Raw genomic sequence first — 24,380 nt, forward strand, 5'->3', positions numbered from 1 at the left:
GAGCCACAGCACCACTTCCAGCTTTTTCTGCTTTTGTGGTTCTGTGGAATGAAACCCAGGGCCTCATGCATGCAAGGCAAGCAATCTACCACCGAGCCACCTTCCCAGCCCCTGTAAGGAATAGACATATAAATAGCTCTATCTATCTATCTATCTATCTATCTATCTATCTATCTATCTATCTATCTATCTATCTACCTAATCTATCTCTATATATACTTTCAATGTGATTTTAAAAATTATATGCAAGTGGGTGCTTGGTGGCTCACCCTGAAATCCTAGCTACTCAGGAGGCTGAGATCTGAGGATCACGGTTCAAAGCCAGCCAGGGCAAGAAAGTCTGTGAGACTCTTATCTCCAATAAACCATCAGAAAAATAGAAGTGGTGCTGTGGCTCAAGTGGTAGTAGAGCCCTCGCCTTGAGCTGAAGAGCTCAGAGACAGCTCCCAAACCCAGAGTTCAAGCCCCACCAACAACAAAACAACAGCAACAAAACACATGTAAGCACAAGCAAACAAGTTAAAGCCAAAATAAAAAAGGTCACAGACAGCCGGGCGCTGGTGGCTCACGCCTGTAATCCTAGCTACTCAGGAGGCTGAGATCTGAGGATCGCGGTTCAAAGCCAGCCCGGGCAGGAGAGACCGTGAGACTCCTATCTCCAATAAACCACCAGAAAACCGGAAGTGGCGCTGTAGCTCAAGTGGTAGAGCGCTCGCCTTGAGCTGAAGAGCTGAGGGACAGCGCTCAGGCCCAGAGTTCAAGCCCCACGACCGACAAAAAAAAAAAAAAAAAAAAAGGTCACAGACAGCACAAACTTCTCAAAAGCTTTTATTCCTTAGACACTATTTATGCAAATAAGATATAAAAACCCAAACACTGGTGGCTTATGCCTATAATCTAGCTACACTGGAGACTGAGATCTGAGGACCGTAGTACAAAGCTAGCCCATGAAGTAAAGTCCCTGTGAGACTTTATTTCCAACTAACCACCAGAAAACCAAAAGTTCAGCTGTGGCTCACAGTGGAAAAGCACTAGCCTTGAGTAAAAAATCTCAGGGACTCGTGGGGGTAAAAAAAAATCTCAGCCGGGCGCTGGTGGCTCACGCCTATAATCCTAGCTACTCAGGAGGCTGAGATCTGAGGATTGCGGTTCAAAGCCAGCCCGGGCAGGAGAGACCATGAGACTCCTATCTCCAATAAACCACCAGAAAACCAGAAGTGGCGCTGTAGCTCAAGTGGTAGAGCGCTCACCTTGAGCTGAAGAGCTGAGGGACAACGCCCAGGCCCAGAGTTCAAGCCCCACGACCAACAAAAAAAAAAAAAAAAAAAAAAAAAAAAAAAAAATCTCAGGGACAGTGCCCAGCCCTCAGTTCAAGACCCACAATCAACAACAACAACAAAAAATATATAGCCAGGTGCTCCAGCCTGTAATCCTAGCTATTCAGGAGGCTGAGATCTGAGGATCCTGTTTCAAAGCCAGCCCTGGCAGGATAGTCCACGAGACTTTCCATGGTTCAAAGCCAGCCAGGGCAAGAAAGTCTGTGAGATTCTTATCTCCAATAAACCACCAGAAAAACAGAAGTGGTGCTGTGGCTCAAGTGGTAGAGCCCTTTCCTTGAGCTGAAGGGCTCAAATTCAAGACCCACGACCAGAAAAAAGTAAATAAATAAAATCTTTCACTTACAGCAAGGCATGGAAATGTTTCTTTTTACTAGCCCTAACAGCTATAATTTCATAGTGCTAATATATATATATATATGTGTATGCATGTATTTTTTTTACTTATATGTTAAAGGCTGATAGTTATCAAAAATATATGCCCATATTGCACGTGGGTGTAAATGTAAAAAGAAACCCTCCTCTATATAAAAAATGTAAGCTAATAAAATAACTTACAAGCCTATGGTTGTTCACAATTATGGGACTAATTAAAACCTAAATATCACTGACTTTCCGTGTTAGATAATAAACCTATAAATGATCCAGAGAGGCCAGTTGTTCTGAGGAGTTCTATCAAAGGAAATTAAAACTATAAACCAAAGTAATTGTTTTTCCAAAATTATCTGAAAGACCTATCATAGTTAAAAAAATAAAAAGGCAAGGCATGTCTTAGAATAAAATACACATTTATACCCATAGCAGTTAATAGCAAATCCTTTATGTTCTATAGCAAGTACATTATTGTTTTAATAAATCTTAGATATCTCATATACATTTTTTTTTTTTTTTTGCCAGTCATGGTACCTGAACTCTGGGCCTGGGCGCTGTCCCTCAGCTCTTCAGCTCAAGGCTAGTGCTCTACCACTTGAGCCACAGCACTACTTCCGGCTTTTTCTGCTTATGTGGTGCTGAGGAATCGAACCCAGGGCCTCATGCATGCAAGGGCAAGCAATCTACCACTGAGCTACCTTCCCAGCCCCTCATATACATTTAAGAACGAGTAACATTTTTTTTTTTTTGGGTCCGGTCGTGGGGCCTGAACTCGGGGCCTGGGCGCTGTCCCTCAGCTCTTCAGCTCAAGGCGAGCGCTCTACCACTTGAGCCACAGCGCCACTTCCGGCTTTTTTCTTTTTGCTTATGTGGTGCTGAGGAATCGAACCCAGGGCCTTGAGCATGCAAGGCAAGCGCTCTACCACTGAGCCACCTTCCCAGCCCACGAGTAACATTTTTAGGAGAAAAAAAAAGACCAAAGAAAGTATAGGAAATAGTACTGGGGGTTTTATATGTTCTTTCTAGGTAACACTTGCCAGCTAACAATTAATATCTCTAATCCTCATTTCAAGCTGTTAGGTAAGTAATGAACTATTTTATAAATAACGTGACTGACAAAGCAGGAAAATGAGTCGTCCAAGTGGTAAGACCATGACATCAACTGTCAAGATTCTTTTTTTTTTTTTTTGTTGGCCGTGGGGCTTGAACTCTGGGCCTGGGCGCTGTCCCTCAGCTCTTCAGCTCAAGGCGAGCGCTCTACCACTTGAGCTACAGCGCCACTTCCGGTTTTCTGGTGGTTTATTGGAGATAGGAGTCTCACGGTCTCTCCTGCCCGGGCTGGCTTTGAACCGCGATCCTCAGATCTCAGCCTCCTGAGTAGCTAGGATTACAGGCGTGAGCCACCAGCGCCCGGCAGTATGATTTATGAACAATTTTTTTTTTTTTTTTTTTGGTCGGTCGTGGGCTTGAACTCTGGGCCTGGGCGCTGTCCCTCAGCTCTTCAGCTCATGGCGAGCGCTCTACCACTTGAGCTACAGTGCCACTTCAACTGTCAAGATTCTAAAAGTACTTGGTCATTTTCATTCTTAGTACTCAAGTTTGAACTCAGATCCTCCCCCTCCAGCTTGCTAGGCTTGCTGGCTCACTCAGCTGTTTGGAGATGTGATAAACGTTGCTAGGTGCTAGTGGATCTAGCTATACAGGAGGCTGAGATCTGAGGACAGAGGTTCAAAGCCAGCCCAGGGCAGGAAAGTCTGTTAAGATTCTTAACTCCAATCAACCACCAAAAAATTGGAAGTGAAACTGTGGTAGCCTTGGGCAAAGAGCTCAGGGACAATGCCAAGGATCTCAGTTTGAGCCCCACAACTGCAAGCAAAAAAGAAAGATAGAAAAAGAAGAGAAAAAATAAAGATAAAAAATAAACTTGATGAAATGCAGGGCTTTACTATGGTACTTAGTTAGCAGGAATTTAATATATAACAACTATGAAATACACACCTAACAACCCAGTAAAGGAATAACAACTTTACCTTTCCCACTCTTATAAAAACTGAATTATTTTAGGTTATTAATTATATTAATTGATACATTATCAAGGATAAGATAACCATGGCACACTGGAAAATTATGTTTTTATTATATAACTTTTTACATCATTTGAGTTATGTGAATATATTAACATATTTCATACCCTGAGTTATAATGAAATACATAAAAATTATATATAAATATTTGAACTATTACACTACAATGAAAGAACATGGTGAAATATTCCTCAGTAAATGACAGACTCTGCTTTTATGATACACTCAGTTCATACCTATAATGCTAGCTATTGAGGAGGCTGAGATTTGATCTAAGGATAAAGGTTAGAAGCCAGCCCAGGCATAAAAAAAAAGTCCACGAGACTCTTAACTCCAATTAACCACCAAAAATCAGCAAGTGGTATTGTAGCTCAAAGTGGTAGAGTATTAGCCTTGAGCACAATCGCTCAGGGACAGCACCCAGCTCCTGAGTTCAAGCTCGAGGACAGGCAAAAAAAAGGGTGCTGGTAGACAGTGCCTATAATCCTAGCTACTCAAGAGGCCGAGATCTCAGGATCATGGTTGGAAGCCAACCTAGGCAGGAAACTCTATGAGACTCTCAGCTCCAATAAACAACTCAAAAAACCTGGAGGTGGTGCTGTAGCTCCAATGGTATAACCTTGAGAAAAAGCAGCTCAGGAACAGTGCCCTGGCCAGAGTTCAAGCCCCACAACTGGGGAGGGGAGGGGAGGGGAGGGGAGGGGAGGGGAGGGGAGGGGAGGGGAAGGGAAGGGAAGGGAAGGGAAGGGAAAGGGGGGGATGGAGAAAGCAAGCCGGGCACCAGTGGCTCACGCCTGTAATCCTAGCTACTCAGGAGGCTGAGATCTGAGGATTCTAGTTCAAAGCCAGCCAGGGCAAGGAAAGTCTGTGAGACTTTTTTTTTTTTTTGGGTCCGGTCGTGGGGCCTGAACTCTGGGCCTGGGCGCTGTCCCTCAGCTCTTCAGCTCAAGGCTAGCGCTCTGCCACTTGAGCCACAGCACCACTTCCGGCTTTTCTCTTTTTGCTTATGTGGTACTGAGGAATCGAACCCAGGGCCTCAGGCATGCAAGGCAAGCACTTTACCACTGGGCCACCTTCCCAGCCCCACTAGAAAACCGGAAGTGGCACTGTGGCTCAAGCGGTAGAGTGCTCATCTTGAGCTGAAGAGCTGAGGGATAGCGCCCAAGCCCAGAGTTCAAGCCTCACGACCTACAAACAAACAAAAAAAACGAAAGAAAGAAAAAGAAGAATAATACAAAAGGATCACAAGTTCTAGGCCAGTCTGGAATACTAGAATAAAAGAAATCTACAGGGGCTAGGGTGCAACTCAGGGGTAGAACATATGCCATAAATTTAATCCCAAGGACCCACCATCAATCAATAAACTCATTCTATAAGGTTATTATACCCTCATACTAAAACTAGAAAATTACACACACAAACACACTCATACAGAGCAAACTACAAACATCCTTTATAGATGAAAAACAAATCCTCAACAAAATGTAGGCAAAACCTTTACGTATATATTATCACCAATATAGCAAGGTAGATTCAAAATGTAAAAAATATGGGGCTGGAAAGGTGGTGCTCAAGTGGTAGAGCGCTAGCCTTGAGCTGAAGAGCTGAGGGACAGCACCCAGGCCCAGAGTTTAAAACAAAAAATAACAAAAAAAAAAATGTAAAAAACAAAACCAAACTAACAAAAAAAGGAGGTTCGGGCTGGGAAGGTAGCTCAGCAGTAGAGCGCTTGCCTTGCATGCCTGAGGCCCTGGGTTCGATTCCCCAGCACCACATAAGCAAAAAGAAAAAAAGCCGGAAGTGGCGCTGTGGCTCAAGTGGTAGAGCGCTAGCCTTGAGCTGAAGAGCTGAGGGACAGCGTCTAGGCCCAGAGTTCAGGCCCCACGACCAGACCCCCCCCAAAAAAAAGGAGGTTAATCAAACAATAAACTGTGTCACATTAACTGAATGCTCTCAACAGATACAAAATTATATTTAATGAATTAGTAGTACAATAATCTTTTTTTTTTTGGTTGGACATGGGGCTTGAACTCTGGGCCTACGCACTATCCCTCAGCTCTTCAGCTCAGGGCAAGAGCTCTAGACCACTTGAGCCACAGCACCAGTTCTGGTTTTGTGGTGGTTAATTGGAGATAAGAATCTCATGGACTTTCCTGCCCAGACTGGCTTTGAACCAAGATCCTCAGCTCTCAGCCTCATGAGTATCTAGGATTGCAGGTGTAAGCCTCTGGCCCCTGGCTTAATAGTTAATTTTGAAGGTCAACTTGATCGGACTGAGAAGCATTTAGGAGATTAAAGTACACTTCTGTATTTGTGAGGGATTTCCAGAAAATTAAGGAAGTAAGACCCACCCTGAATGTGGACAGGGCCACCCATAGGCTGAGAACCTAGATAAAAGGGACAAGAATACATACAGGTAAGGCTCAAGGAATATACAATTCCAGCAGTAAGCAAAAAGCTAAGGGAAGCCAAGCCAGGCACTGGTGACTCTCGCTGTAATCCTAGCTACTCCAGAGGTTGAGATCTGAGGATCGAGTTTCAAAGCCAGCCCAGGCAAGAAAACTCCTAAGACTCTTAAATCTCCAATTAACCACCTGAAAACCAGAAGTGGCGCTGTGGGTCAAGTGGTAAAGTAGTAGAGCTCTTGCCTTGAGCTGAAGAGCCCAGGGACAGCACCCAGGCCCAGAATTCAAGCCCCACAACCAACCAAAAAAAAAAAAAGGGAGATTCCTTGAGTTAAACCCCAGTACTAGCAACAAAACCAAAAATACAAGAGTATGTCATGCCTGTAATCCCAACTAATCAAGAGGCTGAGATGTGAGTATTGCTCTTCAAAGCCAAGCCCACCTAACCAAGGCACACAAATACATGAGACTCCATCTCCAATTAGTCACCCAAAAAAGCTAGAAGAAATGAGCTGGGAAGGTGGCTCAGTGGTAGAGCACTTGCCTTGCATGCAGGAGGCTCTGGGTTCAATTCCACACAAGCAAAAAAAAAAAAGCCGGAAGTGGCGCTGTGGCTCAAGTGGTAGAGCGCTAGCCTTGAGCTGAAGAGCAGAGGGACAGCCCCCAGGCCCAGAGTTCAGGCCCCACGACTGGACCCCCCCCCCCAAAAAAAAAAGCTAGAAGTGGAGCTGGGGCTGAAATGGTAGATGGCCCAGGCTAGACGGCCCAGGCTAGAGCAAACATACTAAGTGCCCAGGCCCCATGTTCAAGTAGTCGTACTGGCATAAAAAAGTCCTATCAGGTTAAGGTGACACAGGGCCATTTAATGGCAGTCAGAGCTACATACATAGACAAGCACTGCCTCAAAAAACAAACAAACAAACAAGCAAATAAGCAAACCCTAAAATCCTTATAGACCATGCAATTGTATGTACAAAAATCTTTTGGAAGAGCTGGAGTTCCTTTTTTTATTTTTTTGCCAGTCCTGGGGCTTAAACTCAGGGCCTGAGCGCTGTCCCTGAGCTTCTTTTGCTCAAGGCTAGCACTCGACCACTTGAGCCACAGTGCCACTTTCGGCTTTTTCTGTTTATTTGGTACTCTTTAAAGAATTGAACCCAGGGCTTCATGAATGCTAGGCAAGCACTCTACCACTAAGCCACCTTCCCAGCCAGAGCTGGAGTTCTTCCACCTCCTAATTTCAGAACACATCACACAAAGCTACAGTGAGCAAATAGTATGCTACCAGCAGAAACACAAATAGACCAATAGAACAGAGAAATTATTATATGCATGCGTGTGCGTACGCACACACAGAGCCAAATATTCCTCACAAGCATGCCCCAACTATACAATATGGAAAAAACAATTTAAAAACTTCAAGCAGTGCTATTAAAACTGCACAGATACATGAAAAAATAAAGGATCTTTATCTTAAAAACATTGAAAAATCAACCAAAAAAGGCAGAGGGCAGAAACTCCAAGGCAAGGTAATAAACAACTGGTTATTGTTGTTGTTGTTGGTGGTGGTGGTGGTGGTGGTGGTGGTGTGTGTGTGTGTGTGTGTGTGTGTTCCTGACTATGACCTCCTAACAGGTAACAAAACAATTTGCAACCAAGTCAGAAACTTCTATTTAACAAGTTACCAACCAAGTGAATGGGATTTCTTGACTAGAGAACACTCATTTTACAAAAGCAAATCTCTAAACTAAGTTGGACAGGTATTCGGCATCAAAGGAAGCATTCTATCATTAAAGCTTATCTGTTACCCAGAACCTTAACAACTGGTCCTAAATTTTACGCCCAGAGTCTCTCACTTACCTGTAGTTACAGACTGGGTCCCAAAAATGGCAGTACATTTTTAAAAGGTAGGAAATGGGGAACAGGAGCAAAAATGTTGTTAGGACTTAACTAAAAGTAGGAAGAAAAAAGGCTACTAGTAAAAATGTCTGAAAGTGTACGGAAATCCAAATCCGATCTTCAAATTTCACAGCCAGTCACGTAAAGCCCTTTTGTCATTCAAGTGAAAACCCTCCCCCCTCCCAGTTTCATGTTTCCCTTGAAACTTCAGTGTCAAAGGATTGGCTCCTCCTATCCCTTAAGGATAGAGTCAGAAGCCCTTACCTGGTTCTGGGAGATCAGCCTGTGGGGTCAAACTGGGAATCCCTGGCTCCTTTTCCACATCCTCCAGGCTGGTCCTGGATTTATCACAAACATTCAATGGTGGCCCAACTGAATCTGAGTGAGTGGCGTGATTAGGCTCTGTCATGGGGTCCTCCAGTATGGTCGTGGCAGGAGGAGTTCTGTGCTCTGGGTACTCATCTAGCCCCTTCGGTACTACAGGGTCAGCAGGAAGCAGGACCCCAAAGGCACCCTCAGAGTTCTCCTTCTCCCGAAGCCTGTTAGTGCGCTTTCCAGGTTTAGTGCGCCTTTGGTTTAAAGGCTGCCACCGCTTTTTAGGCACCACTTGATGTACAGAATGCGTTTCCACATTTTCGTTATTCATTTCGGAGTCCAGCTCAGGGACTTTTCCATCCTCAAAAGAGGGTTCTTGTTCAGTACTTTCATCAGGGTCAGACTGTTTAGCCTTGTTATCAAAATGTGCATCAGATAAATGGCCCATTAATGGAGGAAGTTCTTCTGTAGGGTCTTCGGCCCCACCCCTTGATGGGCCATTCACTGTACTTTCGCTGTCTTTGTCTCCCTCCAGGGTAGCTTCCCGCGTAGCGGCTGGAAGCCTCACAGCTGGAAGCCGGTGCACTTTTCGGTGCACTTTTCTTTTCCGCTCAGACTTTAAGGCTTTCCGGTTTGTTGGGTTCCTCACTAGCTGGGATGAAAATGCTTCTCGCAGTTTGGATGATGGTTTTGTTCCATCACCGTGACGCCTCGTCACGCAGTTGGTATGACTTTTTCCAGGGGCAGGCAGGTCTCCACTGTCAGATGCTAAGCAAGGTAAGGAGGTGGACAACTTCCCAGACAAAGTGTCACTTCCACTAGGATTAGGCTGACCAGACTCCTGAGAGCCACCGCCATTTTTTTCTTGAATGTGAGTGGAGCTTCCCGAAACCAAAACTTTAGATGCCACTACAGGACTACTGGTCGAAGAGTCTCCTTCGCCAGGACTCCTGTATGGAGCCATGCTTTGAGCAGTCATCAAGCGTTGCTCCTTGGTCTTACTATCATGCATATCTTTTAACATCATTAGCAATGTACTAAATTTGTAATCTGGTTCGATAGGTATATGATTCTGGCTGGAAGCAGAAGAAAAAAGTAATGGTTTTGATGGCTTCGAAGTTACAGAGTCACCGACATCCTCGCTTAAGGATCTGTAAGAGAGTTCCTTCAATTCCGACAGAACATGCTTGACCACTGCAGTTTCTATGTCACTGGAATCTCTGGTTTTCTCATGCATGTTGTTCAGTAGTTTTAGCCCATCTACTTTCCCACTTTTAGGAACGCTGGCCAAAGGAGAACCTTTGGCTTCACTAGAACAATATTTCAAATTGTGGTCCTCATTTGTAACTTGAGGTTCTACCACAACGGAGCTTTTATGCTTGTACTTTATATTTCGGAACTTGGGCTGTTTGCTTTTTGAATGTAATAGAAGCTGATTTGTACCTCTATCCTTTATTAGTGAGTTCTCACTGGGAACACTTGCTGGTGTGTTGAATTTTGGATAGAGACCATCATTTCTAAATTCTGTTTGGGGTTTGTGGACAAGAGTAGACACATTAAGATCAGAGAGATTAACCTGAGACCTCTCAGTTTCTGGCTCTGCTGTCTTAGGACAATCCACCAAGTGGTCTGTATGTGAATTAGTAATGACAGATTTCTGTTTTTCTTTCACCCTAGAATTTTTGGCAGGATACCTAGAATGCTTTAACTTCTCGTTTTTCTGCACGGATAACATGTTCTCTGTTCTATCAAAAGAATCTGTAATTTCCAGGACACTGCTATCAGAGTCGGAGCTCTGTTCTCCAACATCCAGATCACTGCTTCCGTCATCAGAGGTGGTACAGATACTAATGGAATCACTTTGCTTTTCCTCCTCACCAGCTCCGATATAGCAGAGCTGCACTTTTGAACTGCACAAGCCTGGCTGGAGTTTCTTTTTCTCCCCAACACATTTAGAGAGCAAGGCACCCTCAGACAAGTCCACTAAGGAATCACAATTGGAAGTCTCAAATTCTTTCTTTGCAGTGTTTTTCCCACATGAGGAAAAGAGGAAGCTTCCTGGGGTAGGGCTGGACCCTGAGAGGCTATTTGCTATCCTGGAAAGTTCATTAGAAGCCTGTTTATCAGATATATCCCCAGAGATGAAGTTTAGGCCAAAGCCATCTGGAATCTTTCCCCTCTGTTCCTCATTATTTGATTCAAATTGCATAGGACCCTTTTTCACACTAGTCCTTTTTGGATTATCAGAGTTCTTTCTGGCTCGAGACTTAGCACAGGGCTTTTCCTTCTCATCTGCAGAATGTTCAGAATCAAAAGCCAGAGATTTCAAGCAGCCATTAAGCAACAGTTCGTGTTCTGATTCAGGATCATTTGTACAATCTTCAAATGGCATGTCCTCCTCACTGTCCAGCTTGATTGAAGTGTTGACACATTTTCGGGTCTTTGATCCTCTGGGAACATCATACTGCTCAGCAAGGCCAACACTGGCTTCCCACTTGCTTAAAATTTTCTGAGGAACCTTAAATGCAAAGGAAACAAAGATCATTTACCACAGAAATGAAAGATAATGAATAAAATCTTTCAAAGCAGTAGCTCTCTCAAACCCTGTTGCCCTCACTCAAGGCCCTTTTTATGGAACCACACAGGTTAATACCTGATTCCAAGCATCACTGTCTTCAAGATGACCAGTCATTACAGGAAGGATCAGCTCTCATAAACCGAACACTTCCTTGCCTTTAGAAGCACAAGCCAATGGGCTATAACTTTAGATCAAACTACTCCATATTTTAAAATCAGGAATAATATATTATCTTTTTAATTTACTTACAGCATAGGAACATTAAACTGGGAAATGCACCTAATTTTCCAAATCTCTCCTTTCTTGTCCCTAAACGACAGAGTCAAGGTTCGAAACAATGGCAATTCAGTTATTTGAGTACTTGTGAACTGAACCAGCAATGTTAAGCAGATAATAGGTGCAGCCTTCTCTTAGAAGGGGATACACAGATCATCTACTTGGTGGGGATGAGAGAGGACAATAACCACATGGGAGTCCTTTTGTTTTTGTGCTACTAAAAAGCCTGAACTTGCCAGGCACTGGTGGCTCAAGCCTGAAATCCTAGCTACTCAGGAGGCTAAGATCTGAGGATCACGGTTCAAAGCTAACCCAGGGAGGAAAGTCTGTGAGACTCTTATCTCCAATTAACCACCAGAAAGCCAGAAGTGGCGCTATAGGCTCAACTGATAGAGTGCTCGTCTTGAGCTAAAGAGCTGAGGGACAGTGCCCAGGGCCAGAGTTTAAGCCCCCTCCCCTCCAAAAACAAAAAAGGCCTGAACTCAGAACCTGTTATTAATGAAGCTTACTTACTAATTTTGGTGCCAGTACTAGGGCTTGAACTCAAGGCTTCGAGTTCTACCTTAGCTTTTTCAATAAACCACTTGTGCTAAACCACTTCTAGCTTTTTCTTTTTTTAGTGCCAGTACTAGAGCACCAGAGCCTAGACACTATCTCTTAGCTTTTTTATTCATGACGAGCACTCTGAGTTGAGCCATAGCTCCACTTCTGGCTTTTTGGTGGTTAACTGAAGATAAAAGTTTCACTGGTTTTCTTGTTTGAGCTGGCTTCAAACCATGATCCTCGGATCTAAGTCTCCCGAGGATATAGAATTACAAGCATAAGCTACCAGGATCCAGCTTGGAGTTTCAATTTTAAGAAGTAAGGAGCATTAAATGGTAGTAGAACACATTCTCTGTACGTACAAGGCTGAATTTGCCGAAGGCCACAAAACCAAAAAAGAACATAACAGTTTCACATTACAATTATATTTAATACCATTTATTTGTAAATTTTATATGATTGAGATGTGTAACATTATGTGTATTCTTCTTTCTCGCTCTTTTTTTTGGTGCCAATCTGGGGCTTCAACTCAGCCTGGGTGCTGTTCCAGCTCAAGGCTAGCGCTCTATCAATAGAGCCACAACACCACTTCTGGCTTTTTCTGTGAAATTAGAGATAGGTAATAGTCTCACTGATATTCCTGCCCAAGGTGGCTTCAAACTTTATCGACAGATTCAAGCCTCCTGAGTAGCTTTATAGGCATGAACCACTTGCATCCAGCTAACATTCTAACCCAATTAAAAAGAAAAAAAAAAAAATTGAGCCCGGCACTAGTGGCTCACACCTGTAATCTCAGGAGGCTGAGACTGAGGATCACAGTTCAAAGCCAGCCTGGGCAGGAAAGTCTGTGAGACTCTTATCTCCAATAAACCACTAGAAAACCGGAAGTACTGTTGTGGCTCAAGTGGTAGAGCGCTCACCTTGAACTGAAGAGTGCAGGGACAATGCCTAGCCCCAGAGTTCAAGCTCCATGACCAACCAAAAAAAAAAAAAAAAAAACATTGATACTGGCTGCCCATGGCTCACACCTGTCATCCTAACTACTCAGGAGACTGAGAGCTGAAGACCACAGTTCAAAGCCAGCCCAGGCAGAAAACTCCCCTTCAGACTATCTCCAATTAACTATCAGAAAATCGGAAGTGGCGTTGTGGCTCAAGTGTAGAACCCCAGCCTTGAGATGAAGAGCTGAGGAACAGTGCCAAGACCCAGAGTTCAAGCCACACAATAACAACAAAAACAACTGAAAAGGCCAGGCACCCGTGTTTTACACCTAAAACTACTAAAAAGCTGGAGGTAAAGATGTGGCTCAAGTGGAAAAGTGCTAACCTTAAGCAAAAAAGCTTAGGGATAGTGCCTGGGCCCTGAGTTCAAGCTTCTGGACCAGCATTAAAAAAAAAAAAAAAAAGAAGATGTTGAATAGGAACTATACATAAATGTTGGGTAGGAATAGAAGTAGAAAACTGGGACAGAAACAGGGAAGAAGTGACTTTGCCAAAAAGAAAGGTACTCTTTACTAACTCATGTACCTATAGTCCTTCTGTACATCAGTTTCAGAATAACAGTAAAAATAAATGAAATAAAAAATAAAAATAAAAGACTACAGCAAGCCAGGCATCAGTGGCTCACACCTGTAATCCCAGCTACTCAGGAGGCTGAAATCTGAGGATTGCAGTTCAAAGCCAGCCCAGGCAGGAACGTCTATGGTACTCTTATCTCCAATGAACCACCAGAAAACTGGAAGTGGCACTTTGGCTCCAAGTGGTAAAGATAGAGACTTGAGCAAAAAAAAGTCAGGGACAGCACCCAGGCCTTGAAGCTCCAGGACTGGCACAAAAACAGCTTTATGGAAACTAGGGATTGTGACACACTCCTGGGATGCCAGAAATCAGGACACTGAATCAGAAGGATCACAGAGTTCAAGGCTAGCCTGGGCTACATAATAGCAATAGTAAAAACTGAACAAAAATAAAAAGTAAAAATAAAATAATAAAAAATAAAAAAAATAAAAAAAACAAAAAAGGCCTTGTCATTTTTTACTTGTTGAAACCAATAATAACTCCAGAGGGTAAGAAGTAGAAATTTCATTTTAATGATCATTTTTTTTTAACAAAAAGATTGGTTATACCATATCATATTGTGATATATCATAAAGGCAGAAATCACTTTTCAAAAAACTGAATGAGCCATGCCGGTTGCTCACACTTATAATCATACCTACTCTGGAGGCTGAGATCTGAGGATCCCAGTACAAAGTTAGCAAGGGCAGGAAAGTCAGTGAGACTCTTATCTCCAATTAACTACCAGAGAATTGTGGCTCAAAGTGTTAGAACACTAGCCTTGAGGAAAAAGCAAAGTGAAGAGCCCAAGCCCCACAACCAACAAAACAAAACAAAACAAAACAAAACACTGAATAAGCTGAGAACTAGTGGCTCACACCTATTCAGGAGGCTCAGATGTGAGAATTGAGGTTCAAAGTCAACCCAGGCAGAAAAGACTTCCAGACTATCTCCATCTAATAACTCAAGCTATGCATCAAGTGGAGGAACAATTAGCTAGCAAATGTGAAGTCTTAAGTTGGAACCCCAGTAGAAAAAAAAAGAAAAATGAAAACAAAAAAACATAAGTGTAAGTATTTCAAAAGATAGCCCAAGGTCACTTATACAAAAAAAAAAAAAAAAAAAAAAAACTCCCATACCTGCCAAACACTGGTGGCTCAGACCCAAAATACTTGCTACACAGGAGGCTGAAATCTTAGGATGGAAATTTGAAGCCAGCCCAGACAGACAAATCTAAGAGACTCTTATTTTTCCATTTAACTAGAAAATGAAAAATGAATGGAGTTGTGGCTGAAGTGACAAAACCGACAAAAAAATGCCATTATACTCTTTTTTTTGGGGGGGTCCAGTTGTGGGGCCTGAACTCTGGGCCTGGGCGCTGTCCCTCAGCTCTTCAGCTCAAGGCGAGCACTCTACCTCTTGAGCCACAGCGCCTCTTTCGGATTCTCTTTCTTTTTGCTTATGTGGTGCTGGGGAATCAAACCCAGGGCCTCATGCATGCAAGGCAAGCTCTCTACCACTGAGCCACCTTCCCAGCCCTGCCATTACACTCTTAAGTTTAATCAAAAACAAAAACAAAACTCTTGCTTCCTAGCTATTTCCACAGATAAACTAGTATCAAAGAAAATACAGCCTTTACTTCAAATATAAACACTGCTATTCTTCATTCGGCTCACTCCTAAATAGTTCTGAAAAGATTTCTTGGGTTTAGTTGTTTTCTTTTGTTTTGTTACCTTATGCCTATATCCTTTTTCTTTCTGCTTCCCCCTTTTCCTAAGGACAGGTAGTTCTTCAAACTGATGCCTGCCTTCAAACATGACGATTGCTTTTCCAGCCACCCAGGCTCTCTCAGAGGGGTCTCCAAAAGCCTCCACGTAGTACTCACGATAGGGTCTCCGATTGGCAACTAGATAAGGATAAAACTTAGTATCATTAATTCACAAAGATGAATGTTCATCCAGATAACAGTTTATCTCTGTTACCAAAAAGTGTCTGGTTACATTTAACATGTTGAAGTACCCAAAGAACTAGGCAATATGAAACCCTACAGGAAATTTTTAAATATTCAATTATGTGACAAGAAAATGCTTATTTGCTTTTGAAATAATCAATGGTTTATAGCTTCTGGACATATACGAAAATAGAACAGTGAAACTCACTGAAATTCTATTAGGAAGCGAGTGAGGAAGAGTGGTAGATTACGTGGTAGTGAAGTTGATTGTAATACAATGCTTGTGTGTGGAAATGTGTAACAAGCTCTTTATAATATATATACAAATATATATATAGCTAATGTATGGAAATTAAAGAAAAAAGCCTGGGATACATAAGACCTAGTCTCTGAGTAAACAAATGAGTGGATGACTCATATTTAATTCCCTTATTACAAACTATATACTATTTTTTTTTGGGGGGGGGTCCGGTCGTGGGGCCTGAACTCTGGGCCTAGGCGCTGTCCCTCAGCTCTTCACTCAAGGCGAGCGCTCTACCACTTGAGCCACAGAGCCACTTCCGGCTTTTTACTTATGTGATGCTGAGGAATCGAACCCAGGGCCTTGAGCACGCAAGGCAAATGCTCTACCACTGAGCCACCTTCCCAGCCTATATACTATTTCAAAACAGAAAAAAAAGAAAAAAAAAAAAAGGGTTCCAAACATTCCTTTAAAAAAAAAAAAAAGCCACTGGGCACTGGTGGCTCATACCTGTAATCCTAGCCACTCAGGAGGCTGAGATCAGAGGATCATGGTTCAAAGCCAGCCTATGCAGGAAAGTCCATGAGACTCTTTTGCCCAGAAAACCAGTAGTGGTGCTGTGGCTCAAAATGATAGAGTGCTAGCTTGAGCAAAACAGCTCAGGGACAGCACCAGGCCCTGAGTTCAAACCCTGCAAGAAAGAAAAGACAAGACAAGACAAGGAAAGGAAAGGAAAGGAGAAAGAAAGAAAGAGAGAGAGACGGGGGAGGGAGGGAAAGGAAGGTAAGAGAGAAAGGAAGGAAGGAAGGAAGGAAGGAAGGAAGGAAGGAAGGAAGGAAGGAAGGAAGGAAGGAAGGAAGGAAGGAAGGACCTACATTATTTCTAATACAAAACAAAGGAGAGAGAGATTTAAAAGTTGAAATAAGGAACAAGTATAAAAAGTCGAAGCTGGGGGCTGGGAAGGTGGCTCAGTGGTAGAGCACTTGCCTTGCATGCTCAAGGCCCTGGGTTCGATTCCTCAGCACCACATAAGCAAAAAGAAAAAAGCCGGAAGTGGCGCTGTGGTTCAAGTGGTAGAGCACTGGCCTTGAGCTGAAGAGCTGAGGAACAGCGCCCAGGCCCAGAGTTCAGGCCCCACGACCGGACGCAAAAAAAAAAAAAAAAAAAAAAAAAGTTGAAGCTGGGCACCAGTGGCTCATGCCTGTCATCCTAGCTACTCAGGAGGCTGAGATCTGAGGATCATGGTTCAAAACCAGCCCAGACAGGAAAGTCCATGAGACTCTTATCTCCAATAAACCACCTGAAAACCCAAAGTGGCGCTGTGGCTCAAGTGGTAGAGTACTAGCCTTGAGCTGAGGGACAGCACCCAGGCCTAGAGTTCAAGCCCCAGGACTAACTGGGGGGGGGGGGGAGAAGAGGGGGGAAGAGTGGGGGGAAGAGGGGGGGAAGGGGGGGAAGAGGGAGAGAAAGAGGGAGGGGGGAGAGAGGGGGAAAGAGAGGGGGGAGTGAGAGGGGGAGGGGGGAGAGAGGGGGAGAGAGGGAGAGAGAGGGGGGAGAGAGAGGGGGAGAGGGGGAGAGAGAGGGAGAGAGGGAGAGAGAGAGGGAGAGAGGGAAAGAGGGGGGGAGAGGGAGAGGGAGAGAGGGAGAGGGAGAGAGAGGGAGAGAGAGAGAGTGTGCGCGTGCGCGTGTGCGTGTATGTGTGTGTTAGTTGATTGCTGGGCCCAGGTCGCTCATGATTATAAACCTAGCTACTGGGGAGGCTGAGATCTGAGGACTGTGGTTCTAAGCCAGCCTGAGCAGGAAAGTCCATGAAACTATCTCCAATAAACTACTCAGAAAAGCTGGAAGTGGCGCTGTGGCTCAAGTGGTAGAGTACTAGCCTTGAGCACAAAGAGGCTCAGGGACAGCACCAAGGCTTTGAGTTCAAAGGCCCAGGACGAGGGGAAAAACAAAAGTTGATTATTTCTAAAGTTTCTAGTAGTATAACAATTGGAAGAATAGCTAATATATAAAGAAAAATTTAATAGCAGCTTCATTGATTTTTAAATGAACAAGGATTGTTTTGCTATAAAAATATTTTAGTTATATGGCTATACTTAGTTTTTTTAGCTCATTTTAAAGACAAGCTACAGGGCTGGGCAGGTGGCTCAGTGGTAGAGTGGTTGCCTCACATGCATGAGGCCCTGCATTCGATTCCTCAGCACCGCATAAGCAGAAAAAGCTGGAAGTGGCATTGTGGCTCAAGTGGTAAGCGCTGGTCTAGAACTGAAGGACAGCGCCCAGGCCCAGAGTTCAAGCTCCATGACTGACCAAAAATAAATAAATAAATAAAGACAAGCTACATTAAAAATCAAACTAACAAAATTTCCTAAATTCGCCGGGCGCCAGTGGCTGACTCCTATAATCCTAGCTACTCAGGAGGCTGAGATCTGAGGATCAGTTTAAAGTCAGCCCAGGCAGGAAAGTCCATGAGACTCTTATCTCCAATAAACTACTAGAAAACCAGAAGTGGTGCTGTGGCTCAAGCAGGAGAGCGCTTGCCTTGAGCTGAAGAGTGCTTGCCTTGAGCTGAAGAGCGCAGGGACAGGGCCGAAGCCAGAGTTCAAGCCCTATGACTGACAAAAAAATTTCCTAAATTCTCTCCTAATAGAACAAAATTCTTCAACAGAAATAATCTATAAATAAGAAGTATTTGCCAGGCACTGGTGGCTCACGCCTGTAATCCTAGCTACTCAGGAGGCTGAGATCTGAGGATCTCGGTTCAAAGCCAGCCCGGGCAGGAGAGACCGTGAGACTCCAATAAAACCACCAGAAAACCGGAAGTGGCGCTGTAGCTCAAGTGGTAGAGCACTCGCCTTGAGCTGAAGAGCTAAGGGACAACGCCCAGGCCCAGAGTTCAAGCCCCACGACCGACAAAAAAAAAAAAAAGAAGTATTTAACAGCTGAAGGATTTAACAGTGGTGGCTCATACCTTATCATCTTAGCTATTTAGGATCTGAGAATCACTGCTGTTCTACCACTTCAGCCACATCCTCACTTTGGCTTTTTGCTGGTAAAATGGAGATATGAATTTCTTGGATTTGTCTGCCTGAGCTGGCTTGGAACCTTGACCCTCACATCTCAGCTTCCCGAATAGCTAGGATTACAGTTGTGAGCTAAGGCGTCTGGTAGAGTCAAGATTTTAAAGAAATGCAACTGTGCCAGGTGGCAGTGGTTTTGAACACTGAAGACATTACACTGAGTTTGAACTTTATGCTATTTATATATATGGATATATATTTACACATACATATAATTATTAAATCCAGACACAGTGATACATACTGGGTGATTGCACATGCTTAGTGACTGCACTTACATGAGGTACCTAGAATAAATAGTAAAGTCTGGGGCTGGGAAGGTGGCTCAGTGGTAGAGTGCTTGCCTTGCATGAGGTCCTGGGTTCGATTCCTCAGCACCACATAAGCAGAAAAAAACAGAACTGGCGCTATGGCTCAAGTGGTAGAGCACTCACCTTGAGCTGAAGAGCTGAGGGACAGCGCCCAGGCCCAGAGTTCAGGCCCCATGACCAACCAAAAAAAAAAAAAAAAAGTTCTAGAGATAGTTTAGTATTAGCCACAGAATAATAATTGGAATATACTTAATACCATTGACTTGTATAAGTCAATGGCAAATTAATACTATGTACATTGTACCTAAACAAAAAAGAAAATGGAACAGTGTTACTGAGTATGTAGAAAATCAGAACCCTCAGACACTGACAGTAATGTAAAATAGGTGAACTTTGCAAAACTCTTGGAAGTGAAGTACAGTAATTGACAATTACTGTAGATACCATTATAGTTAGCAGTTCCAAAGTACAGATACAAAATACAAACCAATACAAAACGTATAGACAGATGTTCACAGCAAAATTACCCGCACAAGATGGAAATAGCTCACATCTGTTCATCAACATGGGGTAATTATATAACGTAACATCTTTCACTGAAGAAAGAAATAAAACCAGGTGTGGCCGCACACCCTTAATCAAGAATACTCAAAGGTTGAGACAAAAGAATGATGAGTTCAACACTTGCCTGGGGAATGATGATAACCCCCATTCAAAAAAGGAAAAAGAAACAAAATAGAATGATGATGTGTGGATGCATGGATAGACCACATGTATAGAATATAGATTGACCCTGAAAACATTACACATAGTGGGCAAAGCCAAAACACAGCCATGGCTACATTACAGCATCAACACAATGTGCACACACTGGCAGCACTTTGTACCTTTGGAGCACAGATTGTTTAAAACTGCAAACAGCTTAGCTATATAGTTTTCCTCAACTCCAAACCATCATATCATTACTTCTACCTCCCCAGCAAGACTCCACAAAAGACTATAGAGTAACCGAGTTACTGTTTTCCTACTACCAAGAGTAACTGCATCTCTAGTTAAACGACACCAAATTTAATATGAGTATTACTGTAAGAAAATCAAAGGTAGAAGACTTAATTTTTTTTTAATTATATTCACTATATCTGATAAAATAATGGCTAAAAGAATGGTAGCAGCCAGGCACAGGTGGCTCACACCTATAATCCTAACTACTCAGGAGGCTGAAATCTGAGAATCACAGTTCAAAGCAAGCCCGGGCAGGAAAAGTCCATGAGATTATTATCTCCAAAACTACCAGAAAACTGAAAGTAGCGCTGTGGCAAGTATATGAAGAGCTGAGGAAGAGGGCCCAGGCCCAGAGTTCAAGCCCCACAACCATCCAAAAAAAAAGAGGAAGGATAACAGACTTCCATTCTGTTTGGTGCTTGGGACTGTTTTAACTATGCATACCTTCTAAACCTCAGTTCCACCTACTTAACCCAGTCTGTGTCCACCAAGATGTGCTATCTTCCCATAGTTGTAATAAATCTCCTCTGGTCCTTTCTGTCTCTTGATTTAGTGTTTATGAGTAAACAACTGGATGGAATATGTAAAAACTTGGTTACAGTCCTGTGTCAGACACTATGCTGTTTCACAACAAATTGTGTATATGTGTTTATCTGTCTGTCTGTCCTGGGGCTTGAACTCAGGGCCTAAGAACTAGCCCTGAGCTTTTATAAACAAGGCAAGCACTCTACTACTTGACTCATAGCTCTACTTTCAGCTATTGGTAGTTAATTGGAGATAAGAGTCTTATGGGGTTTCCTAGCCACACTGTCTTCGAACTGCTATCATCAGATCTTAGCCTTCTGAAGAGCTAGGATTACATGTGTGACCTACCAGTGCCTGGCTTTCACAGCCCTGAGTTCAAGCCCCAGCATGTGCGCGCACGCGCGTGCACACACACACATGATCCACACACACACGATCTACGATCTACATACACATACACACACACACACACACACACACACACACACACACACACACACACACACACACACACACACACACACACACACACACACACACACACACACACACACACACACACACACACACACACACACGATCTGGAAGTAGAGCCATGATTCAAGTCATTCAAGCCTGGAATCCTAGCCACTCAGCAGACTAAGATCTCAGGACCCAGGTTCCCAGGTTCAAAACCAATATGACAAAAAAGTTTTGTTCGACTATATCTCTAATTAGAAAAAAATGCAAGACAAAATGTGACTCAAGGGCAGAGTGCCAGCCATAAGATCAAAAGGCATAAGAGAGTACAAGGCCCTGAGTTCAAGCCCTGGTACTGGGTACAATGAAAAGAAAAAAAGATAAAATATGTTCATTATAACAATTCAGAAAATGCTCGAAGGACAAGATGTATCACTGCTAAGAAACTGTAATGTACTAAAAGGAAAGGTTATAATTTCACACTGTATTATATCATACAGAATAAACTGTGTGTTATTACCTTTCATTTTTGAGTGGGTGTTAATCAATGGATCAGAACAAATCCTGCAGGGCCACCATGGGCGTCTCTTGAATTTTGCCCAAATCAAATCTCCAACCTCATACTTGAGTGGTGTAGACTTTTTCTTCGGTTGACACTTTAGACAGATAAAACACAGGGCATCGATAAGAGCAAAGACCTTTTAAACAACATTATTATTTTCCTATTAGTCTTTGAAAAGGCAATGGCTAAAATTCAAGATGGAACACTAAGCCAGACATGAATTATAAAAGGAGTATAACTGATAACTTAGCCTTATTTCACTATATATCCTTCTTCATAAAAAAGTTCTCAATTTACATTTGTTTTACAAAACCTAGTTTACTTCAGTCTAAAGAAATACAGCACCATTGGTCTGGGAAGGTGGCTCAGTGGTAGAGCGCTTGCCTTGCATGCATGAGGCCCTGGGTTCAATTCCTCAGCACCACATAAGCAAAAGAGAAAAAAAGCCGGAAGTGGCACTGTGGCTCAAGTGGTAGAGCACTCGCCTTGAGCTGAAGAGATGAGGAACAGCACCCAGGCCCAGAGTTCAGGCCCCATGACCGGACCCCCCAAAAAAAAAAAAAAAGAAATACAGCACCAGGTGCCGGTGGCTCAGGCCTGTAATTCTAGCTACTCAGGAGGCTGAGATCTCAGGATCACAGTTCAAAGCCAGCCCAGGCACGAAAGTCCATGAGACTATTATCTCCAATACACGTGGCTCAAGTATATGAAGAACTAACAGGGCCCAGGCCCAGAGTTCAAGAGTCTATGAGAGGGCTGGGAAGGTGGCTCAGTGGTAGAGCGCTTGTCTTGCTTGCCTGAGGCCCTGGGTTCGATTCTTCAGCACCACATAAGCAAAAAGAAAAAAGCCGGAAGTGGTGCTGTGGCTCAAGTGGTAGAGCACTAGCCTTGAGCTGAAGAGCTGAGGGACAGCGCCCAGGCCCAGAGTTCAGGCCCCAGGACTAGACAAAAAAAAAAAAAAAAAAAGTCTATGAGACTCTTATCTCCAGTGAACCACTAGAAAACCGGAAGTGTTGCCTTGGCTCAAGTGGTATAGCACTTGCCTTGAGCTGAAGAACTGAGGGACAGCGCCCAGACACAGAGTTCAAGCCCCATGACCAACCAAAAAAAAAAAAAAATCTATATATAGATAGATATCTATAGCTATCCATATATATAGGTATAGGAAAGACCTTGAGACTCTCATCTCCAATGAACAACCAAAAATGCTGGAAGTGAGTTGTGGCTAGACAGTGCTCAGGTTGACTTCAAATCAGAGGATAGGCACAAAAAATAAAAATAAAAATGATGAGCTGGGCGCCAGTGGCTCACACCTGTCATCCTAGCTACTGAGGAGGCTGAGATCTGAGGATCATGGTTCAAAGCTAGCCCAGGCAGGAAAGTCCGTGAAACTCCAATAAACCACCAGAAAACTGGAAATGGCGCTGTGGCTCAAGCAGTAGCGCGCTCACCTTCAGCTGAAGAGTACAGGGATAGCGCCCAAGCCCAGGGTTCAAGCCCCATGACCGACAAATAATAAATAAAAATAAAAATCATGTTTTGATTTAAGGAGTAATATATATGTATATGTATATATATAAAATCATCCTAAGTATTTCTTTGATCTAGAAGTTGAGCTACAACATGGAAGGAAAACAAAACAACAAAACATGGAAGGGGGTTATTAAAAAAAATAAACAAGCCAGAGGCTCACTCAGGAGGGTGAGATCTCAGGACTGCAGTTCAAAGCCAACCCAAACAGGAAAGTCCAGGAGACTCTCAATTCATCACCAGAAAAAATTTTAAAAATGGAAGTGAACTGTGAAGCAGAAAAACTCAGGGACAATGCCCCAGGCCCTGAGTTTAACTCACAATCAACAACAAAAAGCCTTATGTGGAGGAAACTGAGGCAAGGTCTCACTATGTAGTCCAAGCTGACCTCAAACTCAGGATCCTCCTGCCTCAGCCTACCCAGTAGTGTTGGGGTTCTAAGCATGAACCACCTCACTCAGTTCTAAAAACAGCTTTTAATAATGTTAGGTTAGATCCTTTTGTAGGTGGTATTCTACATCCTTTGACAGCACAGATATGTCTATTATTTAATTAGCATAATGGTTCCTAAAAGCTATATACAATCTAGACTTACGCAAAATCAATGCAAATGATCTTAGGGTTTATGCAAGAAGACAACTGCAAGCATAGACTACAGTATAATAAAGCTCTTTGAAAATGTCAGACAGGTGCAAGTGGTTCACACCTGAAATCCTAGCTACTGGGGAGACAAGACTGAAGATCATGGTTCGAAACCAGCCCTGGTAAGAAAGCCTTTGAGTCTTCCATCTCCAATTAACCTCCAAAATGCTAAAAGTGGTGCTGTGGCTCAGAAGTAGTAGAGCACTATTCTTTTTGTTTGTCAGTCCTGGGGCTTGAACTCAAAGCCTGGGCACTGTCCCTGAGCTTCTATCAAAGCTAGCACTCTACCACTTGAGCCACAGCACCACTTCTGGCTTTTTCTATGTATATGGTACTGAGGATCAAACCCAGGGCATCATACATGTTAGACAAGCAACCTACCACTAAGCCACATTCCCAGCCTAGAGTACTATTCTTGAGTAAAACAGGGACAGTGGCCAGGCCCTAAGTTCACACACAGAAAGAAAGAACATGGTGAACAGGGAACCACTAGCTCATGCCTATAACCCTAGCTACTCAGAGGGCTGAGTTCTGAAGATGAAAAGCCAGCCAGGCCAGGAAATTCCATTAAGATTTGTATTGCAGTTAATCACCCAAAAATTAGAAGTAGAGAGTGGCTCAAGTGGAAAGAGCCATGAATGAAAAGCTCTAGGACAGCACAAAGACCCCAAGGATACATGCATGTGTGTGCACACATACACACAGAACATGGTTA

The 24,380-nt window shown here is 43.3% G+C and overlaps 1 protein-coding gene across 4 annotated transcripts in view; it reads right to left on the reverse strand.

Moving 5' to 3' along the window:
* The window catches only part of Nsd1 (nuclear receptor binding SET domain protein 1), a 101,696-nt gene that overhangs the window by 55,044 nt on the left and 22,272 nt on the right, over window positions 1-24,380 (reverse strand). For all 4 annotated transcript variants that reach the window (XM_070036491.1, XM_070036490.1, XM_070036493.1 and 1 more), the window contains exons 3-5: window positions 21,452-21,587; window positions 15,096-15,268; window positions 8,359-10,927 (exon numbers count right to left, since the gene is read on the reverse strand). In XM_070036491.1, coding sequence (XP_069892592.1) covers window positions 8,359-10,927; window positions 15,096-15,268; window positions 21,452-21,587 — 2,878 coding nt within the window. The remainder of the gene's footprint in view (window positions 1-8,358; window positions 10,928-15,095; window positions 15,269-21,451; window positions 21,588-24,380) is intronic.

This window comes from Dipodomys merriami, unplaced genomic scaffold (genome assembly GCF_024711535.1).
Source record: "Dipodomys merriami isolate MVZ:Mamm:240054 unplaced genomic scaffold, mDipMer1.0.p SCAF_271, whole genome shotgun sequence".
Classification (NCBI taxonomy): domain Eukaryota; kingdom Metazoa; phylum Chordata; class Mammalia; order Rodentia; family Heteromyidae; genus Dipodomys; species Dipodomys merriami.